This window comes from Hipposideros armiger, unplaced genomic scaffold (assembly GCF_001890085.2).
Source record: "Hipposideros armiger isolate ML-2016 unplaced genomic scaffold, ASM189008v1 scaffold_37, whole genome shotgun sequence".
NCBI lineage: Eukaryota > Metazoa > Chordata > Mammalia > Chiroptera > Hipposideridae > Hipposideros > Hipposideros armiger.
The window spans coordinates 2265791-2282513 of NW_017731387.1; the positions used below are offsets into that span (position 1 = coordinate 2265791).

At 42.1% G+C, this 16723-nt stretch overlaps 1 protein-coding gene across 1 annotated transcript in view; it reads left to right on the top strand.

The window, feature by feature from the left end:
• CRB1 (crumbs cell polarity complex component 1) overlaps positions 1-16523 on the top strand; it is a 49134-nt gene extending 32611 nt beyond the window's left edge. Inside the window, 8 exon segments of the mRNA XM_019637991.1 lie at positions 4005-4168; positions 4170-4490; positions 4492-4867; positions 4870-4962; positions 11171-11183; positions 13497-13596; positions 13598-13623; positions 16394-16523. Coding sequence (XP_019493536.1) covers positions 4005-4168; positions 4170-4490; positions 4492-4867; positions 4870-4962; positions 11171-11183; positions 13497-13596; positions 13598-13623; positions 16394-16523 — 1223 coding nt within the window.
• The last annotated feature ends 200 nt before the right edge of the window (positions 16524-16723 follow it).

Consider the following 16723-nt stretch of genomic DNA (forward strand, 5'->3'; position numbering starts at 1 on the left):
TTGTGAAGAAAATAGAACCAAGCTCTTATTTTCCATCACGGTAGTTACCAAAAGTGCCGATCAGTATCTAGGTTCCTCCCAAATTCATTTTTTCCATGATAATAGTGTCAATGTGCTGCTTGGGATCATGGTAACATTCCTAGAGTAACTTAAAAAGGGAGGCGCCGTGTGGTAAATGGGGACAGGATCGAAGAATATAATAAGTCAGCTTGGTAAGCAGCACAGATGGGTCTTACACTAAGTCCCACTGATCCAGCTTGGGGGAAATCAATCAAAACTAAGCCCTCACATTCTACCTGGGAGGAAAAGGTGACACTGAAGAGCAAGCCCACACTTGTGGAGACGGTACAAAATCAGCAGGAACTCACTCTGTCGGCCTAGGAGGTGTTTGGATAGGCAGCTTTTTACAGAAAAATGTTTGGAGCCAGGACATGTGGTTTTCCCATTTTAATGGCAATACTCACAGGTAACTCCCTCTTTTCTTATTACTTGCATTAGCTAATTGGTTGCATTGCTAGAGTTTTTAAGATGTTTATTTAGCAACTAATGTTAATGCTATAATAGATATTGCTGTCGAATGACAGTAATGAGAAAGTTACTCAAAGTAATGAGGAAAGGAATTATGCATTGAGCCCTTGGTCTTTAATTTTTTTCTTGGATACCTATTACTAAAATAAAGAAAACACCAAAGTCAATTAAAATAGAGAAAGATAAAACTTATTTGTATATGTTTTCATGGAAATAATTTTCTATTAGATATTTCATTAATTATGACTTTAAGTAAAGTGAGAATTATAGCAAAAGTCACTTCAATAGTCTATGACATTTATATTAAACATAAAGCCTATGTCCTTCTTATCCATTAACATAATTTATTCTGATGAAAATATGGAATATACCAAATAGTAGAAATTTTCCCTATCATGATTATTTTTGAAAGACAACCTTATCATGGAATCAGATACTGAACTAAAAGAATTTTAGAAAAATGAAATGAAGTGATAGTTTTTAGTAAATTAAATAAATTGACCTCACATAAGCAAAATGACAGTAAACTTCAAGTAATCCACCTCATACTAAATACTTGGATATAAATAACCAATTCATTGTCAGCTAAAATACCCAATAAAGAAGACTGAATGACATAGGTAATCCCATAAACATTGCCTAATCCTTTCATCTGGATTGACAGCACAGCTTGTTTTTGCCCAGCCAAATAGCCAATAAAATGATTCAATTTTTTGGGCTGGCCGAGTGGCTCAGTTGGTTAAGAGCTCACTCAAGAGTTTGAGCTCTGAGCAACAGCGGTTCAATTTCCAGCCTGAGCTGAGCAGCCGCAAGCTGCCAACAGGTGGCAGGATGGCTCAGCTTAAAAAAAAAAAAGTTTCGGGCCGGCCAAGTGGCGCGATGGTTAAGAACTGGCTTGGGACGCCAGAGGGCCCCGGTTCGGATCCCACATTTGAGGGCCAGTGACACCGCCCTTCACAGCTAAGATGCTGAACAACAGCTCAACCTGGAGCTGGGCTGCCATGAGTCGCCTGCGACGGCGTAGGCTGCAGCCCCTGTGGCAGTGGGTTGCCATGGGCTACCGTGTGTAGCCAGCAGCCAGTGTGAGCGGGCAGCAGCCGCAGTGAGCGGCCGTCCAGAAGCCGGCAACTGATCTGTCTCATCCGGGAAGAGGGCAATGATGGTGCCAACTTGGGCCAGTGAAGCAACGTTCTCCACAACTAGACTGAAGACCAAAACAACAGCAACTTGTCTGTTCCCCTTCCCCAATTCCCCAGCACTGTTCCCATCCCCCAAATTCTCCAATAAAAATCTTTAAAAAAAAAAAGTTTCAATTTATTTCCCACGTTTAGTTCCCCTGGGTTCATCAAATAAGTATGTCTGACTTTATTTTCCACTGGAGATGTCAATAAAGCTGATTTTAAACAACATAAAGACATAAATGAAAGCTTACCATTCTACTTTTAATCTCTAATTCTGCTCATTTTCTTCAAACTATTGGCCTTAACACAGGCTTCCTCTCCTCTTGTTTTTTGTTTTTTCCATGATGGTAAAATTTAAAACTAGCTCCTCTGTATAAAGGAAATACATAAGCAAATTATTGTTAATTGTTTTGTGAAATATAAATGTGTAACCTTTAGATATTATAAGACAAAGTACAGTAAGCAACAGTAAAGAAAGTACTACCACTTGCACTTATTTGCTGACCAAGAAGAAATGACAGGGTACTGGAACTTCGAAGGACAAAAATGTCCTATGTCAAGCCCTAATAATCTTAGGTGTGGACAATTTTAATATCTGGTCCAGCTGGTCGTCCTGTCCCTGGTTTCTGCTCACTTTTCTCTGTTACATATCTCTGTGACATTGATCTGTATGAAAATATGTTGGTCTTCCGTTTTTCTCCACTGCCTTCAGAAACTAAATAAACAAGCAGATAATAACCATTAAACAAAACAATAAAAATTGCGAATTTCCAGACCTTCTCCAATTTGGCTCTGTTGAATCTGTTTTACTTGGTTTTCCTACATAAATCCTTCATGCCAACTAGACTGCCAAACTCACCATCACCTCTAAACTTCTTACGCTTTTTCATGACAAGTTTTTAGAAATTCGGTTATTGTCACTTTCCTCTTTGTCAATCTGACCCATACTTGAAAACCTATATTAAATCCTATAAAGTCTTCCCAGCCCAGCCCAGCCTGAAGACATTGTCTGAAGAGACAAGTTTTCAAATTGTCACAAATCTCCAAAAATTTTTCTAATATGTTTACTGAAAAATACTTGCATATACATGGACCCGCACAGATCAAACCCTTGTTGTTCAAGGGTCAATTGCACTATTATTAAGCCCATTTTGTAGATGAAGAAACGGACACAGAAAGTGAATGGACCTGCTCACAGTCTCACTGAGATTCAGATCCAACATTATCAATAGAGGAGCCTTTTGATTAAATTTCAAAACACACAAACTTAGGCATAGAGTTAAATGGGAAAATAAGACATAGAATTTAAAATAAGACTATAAATGCACTAAAGTATCAAGTGGAAAGCAGAGTGTCAGATTAGATTTGAAAAACCTAGAAACCAGATTATAGATGTGCTCTGGAGTTTTGACTTCAATTTCTCTAAGCCTCAGTTTCTTTTGTGAAAGAGAACTAAGAATATTCGCCTTGAACAGACATATGATGTGGATGAAGGTGGGTGGGAATCATAAAGTGCTCTACACATGTCCATTTTTGTGACACTATCTGTTCACTTGAACTTCATTGGAAAACCGATGACCATCACTCTTTAAAAGTGTTATATTCCTTTTGGTTACTTCGATTAAATTAATTCTAATAATACTCTAATTAGATATCTTTCTTTGACTTGGAATCAGGAAAGTGAAGAAACTATAAGCCAAAGCTTGTTATGGGGTAGATTTCATGGTTTATACTGGGATCGTGGAAAGGAGGAAATGGGACCTTCCATTCCCCTTAGTCCTCCATGGTGTGAGTTGTCTTGACTGTCCACGTCTAAAAAATGTTGGTTTTAGGAATTGTGGAGTGTTACAAGCAAGGCAGAAGGCAAAAATCAGTGCTCCCAAATAGAATGGACTGAAATCTGCAGCCCAGGACAGGATACACAATACCTGATAATGGAGTCCCCAGGTAAATAATTTGTATCTAGCATTGCTACCAAGAGCAATCTTTTTCTCTTTTGTCATTTTTATGATAGTCAGTGTCACATATATGTCCGACAATGGTAGTTTGAGGCCACCACTATATTTGGCAAGTAATCTATTTTTAGGAGAATTCGAGTCTGCCATGACTACGCTTCTCTACACAATACACGCAGAATGATAGAATAGACTGTGGCTTCCTCAATAACTAGTCACATTTTGCTCCATTATCGTCCTAAACCTGAGTTCGTTCTGTACTTCCACAAGATTATATGTGAAAATTATTATTTCTTATCTGAATACATGTAATTTCAACCTGCTCTTTGTTGTTTATCAGGAATCTACTGTTAAGAAGATGTGGATGAATGCTCTTCAAATCCTTGCCAAAATGGTACCACTTGTGAGAACTTGCCCAGGAATTATACTTGCCATTGCCCATGTGATAATCAGTCTGGAACATTCTACAGAGGAAGGGACTATTCTGAGAGTCTCCTGGGCTGGTACCCGCCACCAGTGTCTAAACAATGCACCATGCATTCCTCACTTCCAAAATGGCCAGCATGGATTCCACTGCCTCTGTCCACCTGGCTATACTGGGTCACTGTGTGAAATTGTCACCACACTTTCTTTTGAAGGCAATGGCTTCCTGAAGGTCACAAGTGGCTCGGTAACAGCCATGGGCTCAGTTTGTAACTTAGCCCTCAGGTTTCAGACTGTTCAGCCAAGGGCACGCCAACTTTTCCAAGGTCACCAGGACACGTTTCTAATGCTGGAGTTGCTAAGTGGCCACATTCACTTAATAATTCAAGTCTGTGAGACATCACAGGGTGCTCCTGTCTATTTCCTGCAACACCAGTGATGGCGAGTGGCACTCAGTGGCGGACATGTTGGCAGAAACTGTGACCCTCACTCTACCGGACAACGCTTGTGTGGACCCATGCATCCCGACAGCCCCTTCTCCATCTGAGAGTCAGCGATCGGTATGTACTTTACGAAACTCCTTTCTGGGTGGTTTGCCAGTGGAAACGGCTGGCAGCAGTGTTACTGCGCTCAGCATCTATAACCCGCCATCCACATCTTCCTTTGTAGGCTGCCTCCAAGACATGCATATTGATGCGACTCGCATTACCCTGGAGAACATTTCATCTGGTTCATCATTCAACGTCAGGGCAGGCTGTGTGCGAAAGGGCTGGTGCAAAGGCCACCTTGTCACAACAGAGGATGCTGCAGCAACCTGTGGCTCAGCTACTGGTGTGACTGCCACAGGCCCTATGGAGGCCGGAACTGCCTGAGAGGTGAGCTGGGTGCCCAGGGCACTGCATCCCGGAGCAGCAACCAAACCGGCCAGCCTGCCTCTGCTGTTACAAGACAGATGACCCCTCAGCACGTCCGCAGTGGCTGCCTACTGATGAGAGGGACCAAGAGGCTAGTGATGGGCACTGATTAATTTTGAGTGGATTCGTAGGACACCTGGGTTTCACTCATACAGAGAAGTAAAAAATAAGCCGATAGCTCCTGTCCAAATGGGTTTTCATCCCAGTGTTTACAAAATGCTATTGCAATTTTACCATTTGTGTGTATCAGAAATGTATTGGAAATCTTATTTGAAAGAGGAAATAATCTTTTGGATTATTTAGAAACTAGTCAGTGCCAACTACTGGCACAATATCTAGGGCACAGTAGAGGCTTCGTAAAGGTTTACTTCCTGGTTCTCTTATCCATGAAATTCTTACATGCTCCAAAATCAGGCTTAAGTTTAGCATTTTTATAAACCACCATTTCCAAGGTATATTTTCCAGGGTTGCATTGGAGAAAACAGATATTGTACCTAGGTGTTTTAAGAGGGAAAAAAAATGAAGAAAAAAAGAAAATGTGGAAAGTAACAGTGAAACTTGGTAGATGCCATATAAACTAATTGATCTCATTTCCCTAGCCAATCACAGTTTGAAATGAATTTCAAAATTCTTAACTTCCAACATTGTTCCAAAGATTGCTGTTGATAGTGATCAATACATACCTGTTCCTTTTTTATTATTATTATCACGGATAGAAAATGTCTGAGAGGTAATTGCGACAGACGGCTTTGAAGTCCCGCTGTAATTTACCCCAAGATTTTAGAATAACCTGAAATAGGACAACATCTGGTAAATAGTCTTCTCTGCTTTATAAGAAGTAAAATTAAAACCAGTCTTAGCCTATAGCCGATTCCATGTACGAATGGCTAAGAATTATTAGAAATGATTCTCGGGTCTCCTTGCTGACCACAATATTCATTACAAATCAGGGACCTCTGTGACAATGAGGTATGGCATCTACCAGCTCTATGTAATATTTTACATGGAGTGGCAAGTTGTTTGGTGATTTCTTTTTAAAAGAGAAAAGGGGAAATTACGTTGAGGCAATGTTCACTTTTTGAAGAAAAATGTAATTGACCCAAGGCAATACCTTTACTACATATTCAAAATAACAAACAGATGTTGACTCATTTTGACCGGTTTCCAAAGGCAGTGACCCACAAAGTTAATACTGACCGTGGTGGTGCTGACTGTCCTGGTAATTAGATTCAAAAGATGCCACTCCAGTGGGTTTCTGGTTGTCTTTAGTTTATTTTTTCCAACTTAGAAAATCATGAAGGTTTAAACCAAGTTCCTGAATTGGTTACCCGTCCCCTCTCCCCCCAGTTTCCTTTTCCCCTACACTCCTGGAAAGAACTGTTTCACCCTCATGAAAACCCTCGGCTTCAAAAGACACCTCTGTAGGGAGGAAGCTCTATGACAGCTTCTCTTTCTGAAAGTCTTCGGTATAAGGTTAAGGAAAATTATATTTTTCATATCTCCTCTTAGGCATAAGGTGAAAATTTTCTGTATTTGCTGCTATCTGTGAGGAATGTTTGCTGGGTGTTTATCCCTATTATAAAAGATGCTTAGCGGCCCTCATGAGAACATGGCATCTTTCTGTCATTGCACATGGTGCATGCAAGAGGGGAGAGACATGCTAGAAAGTGCAGGCGGGCTCCACCCGGTCCAGATCTTAGCTCCCTGTTTCCTGACATTTCAATGCACAAGCGGGCTGGATAGAGGACGTCGTTGGCTGACTAAACATGGAAGACATAGGGACTGCCTCTATTTTAAAGTTGACCTTCTTCAAATAATCAAGTGTCTCAGTCACGGGAGTTCTGGAAAGTGTTTCTCAAATCTCATTTCCCAGGATTGTCTGTCAGGTTATCTCAGCACACCTTGTGTTAGCTGTTAGGAGAATACGGAGCTTCCAAAATATGTTCAGAAGCCATGTGTCGCTGACTTTTTGCCTTCTGGACAATATTTGATTTGCAGGTGATTCATATCATTTTTATCTTCAGTCCTGTATCTAGACTTTGAGAATCTTCTCCTCTTAGAGTTACAGTGTCTTAGATAGAAAAGAGGCTCACTCCAAGACTGAATTTTTTTATACTCTTGTGTCTGCCAAGTGTCGTGGCCCAAACGCTTGTTTACACACCTTCAGGAATGGAGACCTGATTCCATCCTGCCAGGAATTCTCTAACAGTTGTTTCCTCATATCGACTTAAAATACGATTACCTATAGCTTTCATTCATTGGCAGCATTGTAACTCTTGAAGACATGCTAGTATAAATCTTACGTCTCTTGTTGAGAGCACTTAAATATTTGAAGGAAAGTACCATCCAAGCCATCACTCCTATCCTGCTAAACATGCCCAGTTTCTTTAATGTTTTCTGTATGACGTAGTTTTCATACACATCATCAGCTGCTTGCTCACTTTGGAATAAATTTGCTGTCCTGGTTCCTAGACGCGCCTGAGGACGCAGAGTGACACAGGACTGTAACGTCCGTCATCCTAGATAATGTCCTTCTATTTTGCGGCCTAATGTTGTTACATTGATCTTTCAGCAGCCACACCCCACGACTGGCTGGCTCACTGAGCTGTTCTCACTCACAGGCCTGCAGTGTCTTGCTCCTTCCACCCTAAACCAATCAGGCCCACTCAGACCTGAGCGGCTCTCAGTTAGTCCTCATAAATTTCGCCTCGTAGTTCATCGATCATTAAAACTTCTCAAAATTATTTTTAATAATACTTGTCATCCCTCTTCGTGACATACCAGCAACTCAGATGAGCATCACCCCTGCCCCCAACAATCATCCCATGTTCACAGCCAAGACACATGTGGCCTTCAGGTGCCTCTCAAATCACTCAGCAAATCGCCGCTCTGACTGCTCGCTTGTGATTTCTGAAGAAGATGGGGTTGCCGGAAGAGTTGAGCTTCTGGGAAAAACGCCAATAGCTCTGTGTCCTGCCTGTCTTTTAATCAGGATCCGCAGACTGATGCTTCCGAGGATGACCAGCAGGGACCCGCTCCGGCTCTGACGTTGACGATTCTGTGCATATTCTCGCACCTCAGCAGCTTCACAAGCTGCATTCTCTTATGAAGCATTTTATCTTAAGTCAAAGTGCTGCCGTGTATTCAGTGACGCCAGCCTCTTCAAATGGGTTATTGCATCTAAGGGCGCACTATGAAAGCTCCCTGGAGTGGGTGGTCTCAAATACAGACCCAGAATGCAGTGTTCCTACATGAAATCAAGCCAGAATTCTGAAAAGGGGGCCCTTTGTGCAGGAGACCTTCACACACAGATGGTTGCTAAGCAAGTTTTACTGTCGTTCAGCTGAACGTTGGCCATCAGGCTTGCCTCTAGCCCTGGAAAGCAGCACGCAGAAGCTCCGTATCTGGCTAGAGCATAGCAGACGGCAAAACTCAATTCACGTTCTCCCAAATTAGGGGCAAACGTCCTTCTTAGCGATGGAAAAGTCCACTTAATATCTATGAAAATCAAGCCAGGTAAAGCTGAACTGTACCAGTCTTCACAAAACCTAGGATTCATTTCTGCTCCTACAGGGAAAACCCAAAGAGGAGATGTCCTCTACATTGGTGGCCTGCCTGACAGACAAAAGACTGACATGTATAGTGGCTTCTTCAAAAGCTGTATCCAAGATATAAGATTAAACAACCAAAACCTGGAATTCTTCCCAAATTCAACGAGCAACGCATCCCAGAATCCAATTCTTGTCAACGTGACCCAAGGTTGTCCTGGAGATGACATATGCAAGGTAGGATTACTCACCCCAGCTCTGTCCATAGTATATGCTAGAGTTTTATTTTATTAAATAGATAATTTATTATCGCATTCTCTCTCATTCCATATCTACTTCTATTTGTCTCTCTACCCCTTTCTCTTAAAAAAGTTGCCTTTGGTAGCAGTTTTATTCTATTTGTTAATCTGTAGATACACAAACTTTAAACTGTCAATACGTAGGACATTAGCCTCTAAAAATCACTGATATGCTATGGGGGCTTGCTTTCATGTTTCCGTACTTTTCTGCCAGTGCTTTTTATGCCTTTGGTTTCTTTTCCCCTCAGTCCAAGCCCTGTCACGCCACGCTCTGTGGGATCACTTGTCGTGCTCCTGCCCAGTGAACATGGCTGGGAATTGCCTGTGAGGGAGAGCAGTGGTGTGAACTCTGCCCGTGTCCCTCCCACGCCCGTGCCAATTGGTGCCTCAAGGATTTGAATGTAGGTAGAATTCAAGCTTATCATCCATCCAGTTAAGTTGGGCATCTGTTGTTCCAGGAGGCAACCCAGACAAAGACTACAGATAAAACCAGCTCACTAAAGAAACCTGGAGCCATTTCCTCTGACGTGAGCAGTAAAATACACCGAATGGGGGTGGTTTAATAACCCAGGTGGGACTCATAGGTTTCTGGGGGAGAGATGGAGGTCATAGGACCACCAAACCCTGGTCCTTGGTCATTTAAAGCCAGTTTCTGAGGAAAGAATGAACCAGGTGGTATTGGCTTTCCTTTTCTTGTAATTAGTAAGATAGAGTAAAGGCTAGCATACTGCCATCTGTCCGCTCTGGGGTGGCTCTCACCCCTCCATAGTTTGCAGCTTCCTCTTGTAGAGTAAGGATAAAACACCTGCTTTATAAGTAGAGGAAGTGTGTGTGTATGTGTGTGTGTGATGTCTGCATGTGCGTGCATGTGTGTGCATGTGTGTGCACGTGTGTATGTGTGTGTGTTTGTGTGCGCGCGCATGTGTGTATCTATGTGTGCATGTGTGTATCTGTGTGTGTGTGCGTGTGTGTGTAACTGACTTTTAACTGCCTACTGTTCAGCTTAATCAGAAGCCAGGATCACTGTCAGTTTACTGTGTCACCATAGCTACATACGTGATTTCTCTGTGCTCAGCTCCTTTATGTCTGAAATGGATAATCAGTGTTTTATTTGTGGGAGCAAATGTAAAATCAGTGGGGCATGTACTTGGATTTCAATGGAGAAGAAATGTATGGTGTAGGTTTTGACACCAGACCATCCAGGGCTGGCATTCTGGCTTGATTATCTGTTAGCCACATGACCACAAGAAAACTACTTAACTTCTGGGAGTCTCCGTTTCTCTTATAAAATGGGCATGATGATGATAATGCTAAGCCTGCATTCGGGAATTCTGTATCAGAAATCACATAAAAGCAACGAGCACAGTGCCCAGCCCAGAGCACTCAGTACACAATGACGGCTCCTGTTGCTAGAGGTAATTAAGCAGATATCGCAGACTCAGTGAAGGTGCTGACGGCACTGCTCTCTCTCCAGGTACCACAAATTCTTAATGGACTAAGCAGCGAGACGTTATTCAGGAGCAATGGGAAACTCAGCAGAGAACTCACCAATATCACCTTCGGTTTCAGGACGCGGGTTGCTGACATGACCATACTGTATGCAGAGAAGGTGCCTGAGTTTCTTGATATTGGCATTCGAGATTCCAGATTGTTATTTTAATTGTGAAGTGGCAACAGTTTCCACCTGCTGAGTCTGACGAGTATGCAGTTAGCAGATGATGCCATGTGGCACCAAGTGACTCTTTCCACTGTCCCAGGCCTCCAGGTGGCAGATGCAAGTGGACAATTAAACACTTTCTGTGACCAGTGCAGTGGCCACTGGAAGCCTCAGCTTCTTGCTGAAGAAGACAGACATTCACGTGGGCGACAGTGCAGCTTGCACAATAGAAATCGGTGGCATTTCTTTCTCCTACTTTGAAAATGTTTATGGTTTCATTAACACACCTCAGGAAGAGCAGTGTGTCAAAATTTCTGTAGATTTCTTGGCTCCTGGCTGCTTGCAGTTAGATGCCTGCAACTCCAACTCCTGTCTGCATGGAGGAACTTGTGAAGACACCTATGGCTCTTATCACTGCTCCTGTCCCCTGGGATGGTCCCGGCCACACTGTGGACTCAACTCTGCCGAATGCTTTTCAAACCCCTGTATCCATGGCAACTGGTCCCACAGAGCTGCCGCCTATCTCTGCAGGTGTGAGCCTGGGTACACCGGAGCCCACTGTGAAGTGGGTGTAGACAATAGCCAGGGTCACCAGTGTGCAAATGGGGCCAGCTGCGTCAGTGACACCAGGGGCAATTCTTGCCTCTGTTTTGGAAATTTCACAGGAAAATTTTGCAGGTGAGCATCATGTACGTATAAAGCTTGGTTTTGGGAGCTAAGCTCACCACTGTCCTTTCCAAACTGGAAAGCTGTCTCCTCAGGTAACACACAGGCCTTGCTGAACAGGACTAACATTGGTTACATACAGACAGAATCCCACCTGCTGGAATGGCTAGGGGGAAGTTGGCGGGGTTATGGCCAGACTTTAAGCAAAACGTTTTCTTAGTCACCTTCGTTAGAATATGTCTCATGACCTATAGCCCCAGAGTCTGACAGCTTGAAGGCCTCAGGAAACAAACACATTTCTAATAAATGCAAAAGCTGGATTTTAGTATTATTGCAGGAAGCCTGACTCCTATCCCTAAAATGATGCCCTGGGTGATTTCAGGCACGTAAATCTTGTAAAACCCTGAAAAGACTGTTAAAGTATAATTTCAAAGAGGTGAAATCATAACTCTCAGACAAATAAACACATTTTGATAGTTTTATCTGACTCATTAATTAATGAGGGAACAAGATAAAAACCAGTTCAGAGGACAATCTATATATACATATATATATATATATATATATATATATAATTATATACTTTTTATATCTATTGTATATTTATGCCATAAATATCTAAGTATTATATTATTGCCCATTTCAAAGTATTCTATAATTTTTTTCTAAAATTACAAAAGCAGCATTTTTACTTAAACTACAGAAGAAGTAATCACCTCCATTCCATGTTATAAAAACAGAAATAAAAATGAATATTTTCTTGTTAAGTCACATTACTTCAACATTTCCACATAAGTAGAATTCATTATTGAATTCTTATAACTTGTACTGCTTTTAAATTCACTAAACAATTGAGTCATGATGGGAGGCAAGGGGGGTATTATTAACAAGTAATAATATACTCAAACTTTGGCCAGAACACCTGGAGTCGTTGGCAACTTGTAGACATTACACTGGTTCAGAGGTGGTACCTTGATTTGATGAATCTCCTGGCAGATGTAACATGCAGCCACAGCCGTGAGAAGATGTATTATCTCCATAACATGTATTGTTGTTCAGAGCATGTGCAGGCAAAGTATGTGTTAGGGGCTAAGTGTTGACATTCCAGCAAAATGTCACTGCTCATGAGTTAACCGACTCATTTGCCAACTGGTAAAGTACCTGTTTAAAAGCAAAAGGTATTCAGGATCAAAATTATTAGTATTGCCACTGTGACTTTGGATAAGTAAAATAAACATATATGCCCCAGTCCCTAGTTCTCCAGTATTTTTTTCTGACTAATTCATCAAATTCAAGTTCTCAAAAATACCTCCTAATGAGATTCAAAATTTGTCTCTTAAACATAAGATGTATACAAAGCTTCATATTTGCATTGCTAATTGACCTCTTGCAAAGCTGGTTGTCTTTTTTGGCTCTTTTGAAAAGTTCTCATGATATTTTCTTTTTAAAGTGGAATTGATTAGTTCTTATGGGAAAAGACACACTTATCGTCATGTAGGCTAGTTTCTCCATATTAGGTGCAGCACACACAACAGGGCAAAATTCAATTCATCTTATATTTCATGAATATTAATTATGAATCAGATACCATGCATATGCACAGTGGATCAAAGGACCTGGACACCACCTTTCAAACTTTTTTAATCAGTCCCTTCACACCACTGGGTTTTGCCTTGCAATAAAGTTCTGCTTAGCTTCTAACAATATGTTCTGCCCTTTTTAAGGATTCCTTAATATACAGAGCTTTGTTGTTATACAAAAGAACCACGGTCTAAATTCACACGGAGTTACCACTGAGTGCTGCACCCAGCCTCCTGGACAGATTTGGCTAGCATCCTGCAAAGCTATGAATTGTTAGATAGGGAGCAGCAAGTGTTGGAGAGGCAACCGGAGTTCAGTTCCAAAAGCCAACAGAGAATCACATGAGTGCTGGGGTACCAGAGCACTGTCCTTGCCCTCCTGGCCTTTAGAAGAAACGCCGTTTTCCTGCGGTCCATGTTGATTTACGAGCAAAGCAGCAGCCCATCTAGTTCCAGTAAATGTCTTTCCAACCCTGACTTGACTGCCACCCATGGTGTAGAGCTTATCTCACCAATGAAAACTATGCAGAGATGGAAGATGTGCAGCCATGCTCGGCATGGCGCCCTCTAGCGCTTTACTGAGAAAGTGATTCTTGCGCAAGGTAGCACAATTAGCATTTGTAGTTCAGCCAGCTTGAGTGCTTAATTAGTTTGGCTCTGACTACGTATATGAACTTTCCCAAAAAGTGTTCTTAAATGAGAGGAACAAGACAAACAGCTGTGGCTGTTACTTTTATCTCTTCAGAGACACCAGATTACTTTCAACGGTCTGTGGGAATGAGACAAATCTCACTTGCTACAGTGGAGGGGACTGCGCCGAGTTCCAGGGTGAACTCAAATGCATGTTGCTAGCCAGGCTTCACTGGGGAATGGTGAGTCTCATTAGAGTTTTACAGGAGAGTTCCGTGTGATTCTACTTTTCCCAGAGAAAGCCTTCAACTCTCCTTCACCTAAGCAGGCATTGTTGATAAGGAGTTGTCCATGGCTTCAGACGATCTGTGACCTGCTGAAAATGGAGGCAAATTTGAGATGCGTTTATCAGGCTGAAGGTGAAGTCAGGATAGAAAGGCAACATATTCCATAGCTTTTATCAGACTCCCAAAGGGATCAGTGTCCCCAAAATGAGCATAAACTGGGGTTCTATATGACATAGATACTATGTAAATGGATAATAAATGGCCAACCATTTTTTGAACAGCATACCATGCACTCTACACTTGTTATCTTTAGTTGTCATTATTTCCATTTTGCATTTGTGTAACCTGAGGCTGAGAGGTCAAGTGACAGGTCAGGTGTGAGTCCTGACAGTCAGGTGGCGCTGCCTTCAGAGCCTCTGCTCACCTCCTGGATGTGCTAGCGACACGCATGAATCCATCTTTGCTTGCAACAATTGAAAGAAAACGGGAAAAGTGCTCCTCCATCTCATACACCATCAGGATCAGCTGTACTGGTCTCTGATAAAACTTCCTACAGTGAACAAATTAGAGAAATTAAAGTCAAATACATTTGACAAAGAGATTGGGCCAGAATGAATTTATCCCGAAAGGGCAGTTAATAAAATAATGGGTGTATTCGCACTCGGTGACACTTTGGATTAATTTCAATTTTGTTTCACCAGCTCTTTTGTCATCATGGAATGCAGCTTTTCGGCTATGTTGACAAAATAGCAGGAAATCTAGGACACACCTGCATTTTACCCTTTAACATTCAATGACTAGTCTAGTCCTTGCTTTCTGTGGTCATCTCAAAATGGCATGGGCAGTCCAATCAGGCATATGCATAGAACGATATATCCTTCAGTCATGCTGCACTTTTCACAGCACCAGTTTTCATCATGCAGCTACTTATTAGCTCAGGACCATTCAGTGACCTTCTGGTTCCATAGATCACCAAAATATCGCAAATATTTCCTTGCCCTAATTTCAGACACGTCTATATTTAAGTGCTGGTGACTTCTTACCTCAGTGTCCATTTCTGCTTAATGGCACAGTGCACAGAACTCGCCCAAAGCCTTGTATTATTTCTCTCTGCCACTCACACATTGTCCCTATTTACAATAAACACTTTCCTTTCCTCCAACATTTATTCATTAAAAAAAAACCATGTATCTGTCATTTGAAAAATTATTGATTTGAAACTCTGGAGGAGTTTTCAAAGTGTTCCTTGCTCCTCCAGGAATCTTTCTCTCTGGATAAATTTCTCTAAAGTAGTGAACACACGGTCAGTAGACTCTGTTCTGTCAAAGTCCTTAACCATCATCATTAGTTAATTCACTGCATGCTAACGGATTTCTTTATTTTGAATTTCCATCCATTAGCTGCTCATGAAAGCTCTAAAATGTTTCTGACAAATGTGTATGTGTGTGTGCACTGTTTGGTTCCAAAGAGATATAGATAAGAAATGGAGAAACAATAAGTAGTGGAAGACTTGAAAATGCTGGGGACGCTTTCAAGACCCTGGCCACGTGACTTTCATAATGCCCACAAATATTGAAAAGCAGACCTCTAACAAATTGCCTTCGCTTCTGTCTGGTTAAACCTACAATCTCACAGCATCATCCTGGCAGGTTGTGAATGATGGATGGTCTGAACATTCGGCCCCCCCAGCACAGAGTCTGCTTCTCAGGCTCCCTCCAGTTATCACATTGTGCTCAGATCTAATCAGAGAAGTCTCCTTCCAGCCCAGAAGCCCAAGCCAGAAAAGGAAAACAAAATGTCTTAGCTATACTCAGTAATCAACGGGATAAAGAGCTGTTTTTCTGGGACGACATCTCTCCTTCCTTTATGCCTTGGGTGGGCCCTGCTCCACCCACCACCAGCCCCTTCCATTTTGAACTGAGTGAGTAGTCGGTGACCCAGCATACAAGGCTTACCTTTTGGGGGGGGTGGGAGATTAAAAAAACGTTTACATCAGACTTCAACATCGTAAGCCGGCTCTGTAGAAGGAAGAGGAAACTTTCAAATTACCTTAGAATTGATACCACTTTTTTGGAAAATTTGGCTTTGGAAGTCATTTTACTGGAACATTCCAAAATTATGCTTAGCTACAAAACAGATTCGTTAGCAAGTGAAATCTTCTAATTATCTACTTTTGGTTTTTGTTAAAAAAAAAAAAGGGAGTCGGAGGGAAAATAATAAACGAACCTGTCTCAGAATAAACCCGATATTCTTTTTCTGTTTTCGATGGGCTTTTCCCTTAGGCTAAGGCACGATGGCTCTGAGTCCTGACAGCTTGAGGGTAGGTTAGCTCTCCAGACCTGGGTGGCAGCACACAGCCTCACCTCATGGCTCCTGTGTGTCCCCCAAAAACTGACACTAGTGCTCTTGGGGGAGAAATTGGTTTCTTCATGGCTCAGTTTTCTCTTGGTTTCTACATATTTACACCTGTTTTCTCATTTTAAGTGTGTGTGTGTGTGTGTGTGTGTGTGTGTGTATACTAATTATTTCCATTAAAACCAACATTCATTAAAGGACTTTTAAGGAATGTATCTATCTCCCCCATTAAGCATACATAAATTGTAGGGGGTTGCTGCGTTAAACTTGCACAGTTCTGGGAAGATGAGGCCACTTTTTTCTAGCTCCATTTCATAGCCAATCTATTCAACAGGGAGAGGGGTTTCCGCTGTGTCTGTTTCTTTGTAAGGTGTGAAAGGGCCATGGATGAGTGCGCCTCGGATCCGTGCTTCAACCGCAGCTTGTGTCAGGACCTGCTCAATGGATTCCCGTGCACCATGAGGTCACCTTTGTGGAAAGGCGCTGCGGGGCAGATGTAAACGGCCTGTCCTTCCAGGTCTGACTCTTCCTCTGCCAGAGCCTCTAGCAGCTTCTCTCTCACCTCATCCTGCAACTAAAAGACAGGGCCGGTGGTGGGGCGGGGCCAGCAGGAAGATTCTTAACGTCCACTGGAACACCCCCAAACCTGAAAGCCATTGAATTTCAAGCTAGGCCTTCACTCATGTCAGGCCTCCAACAA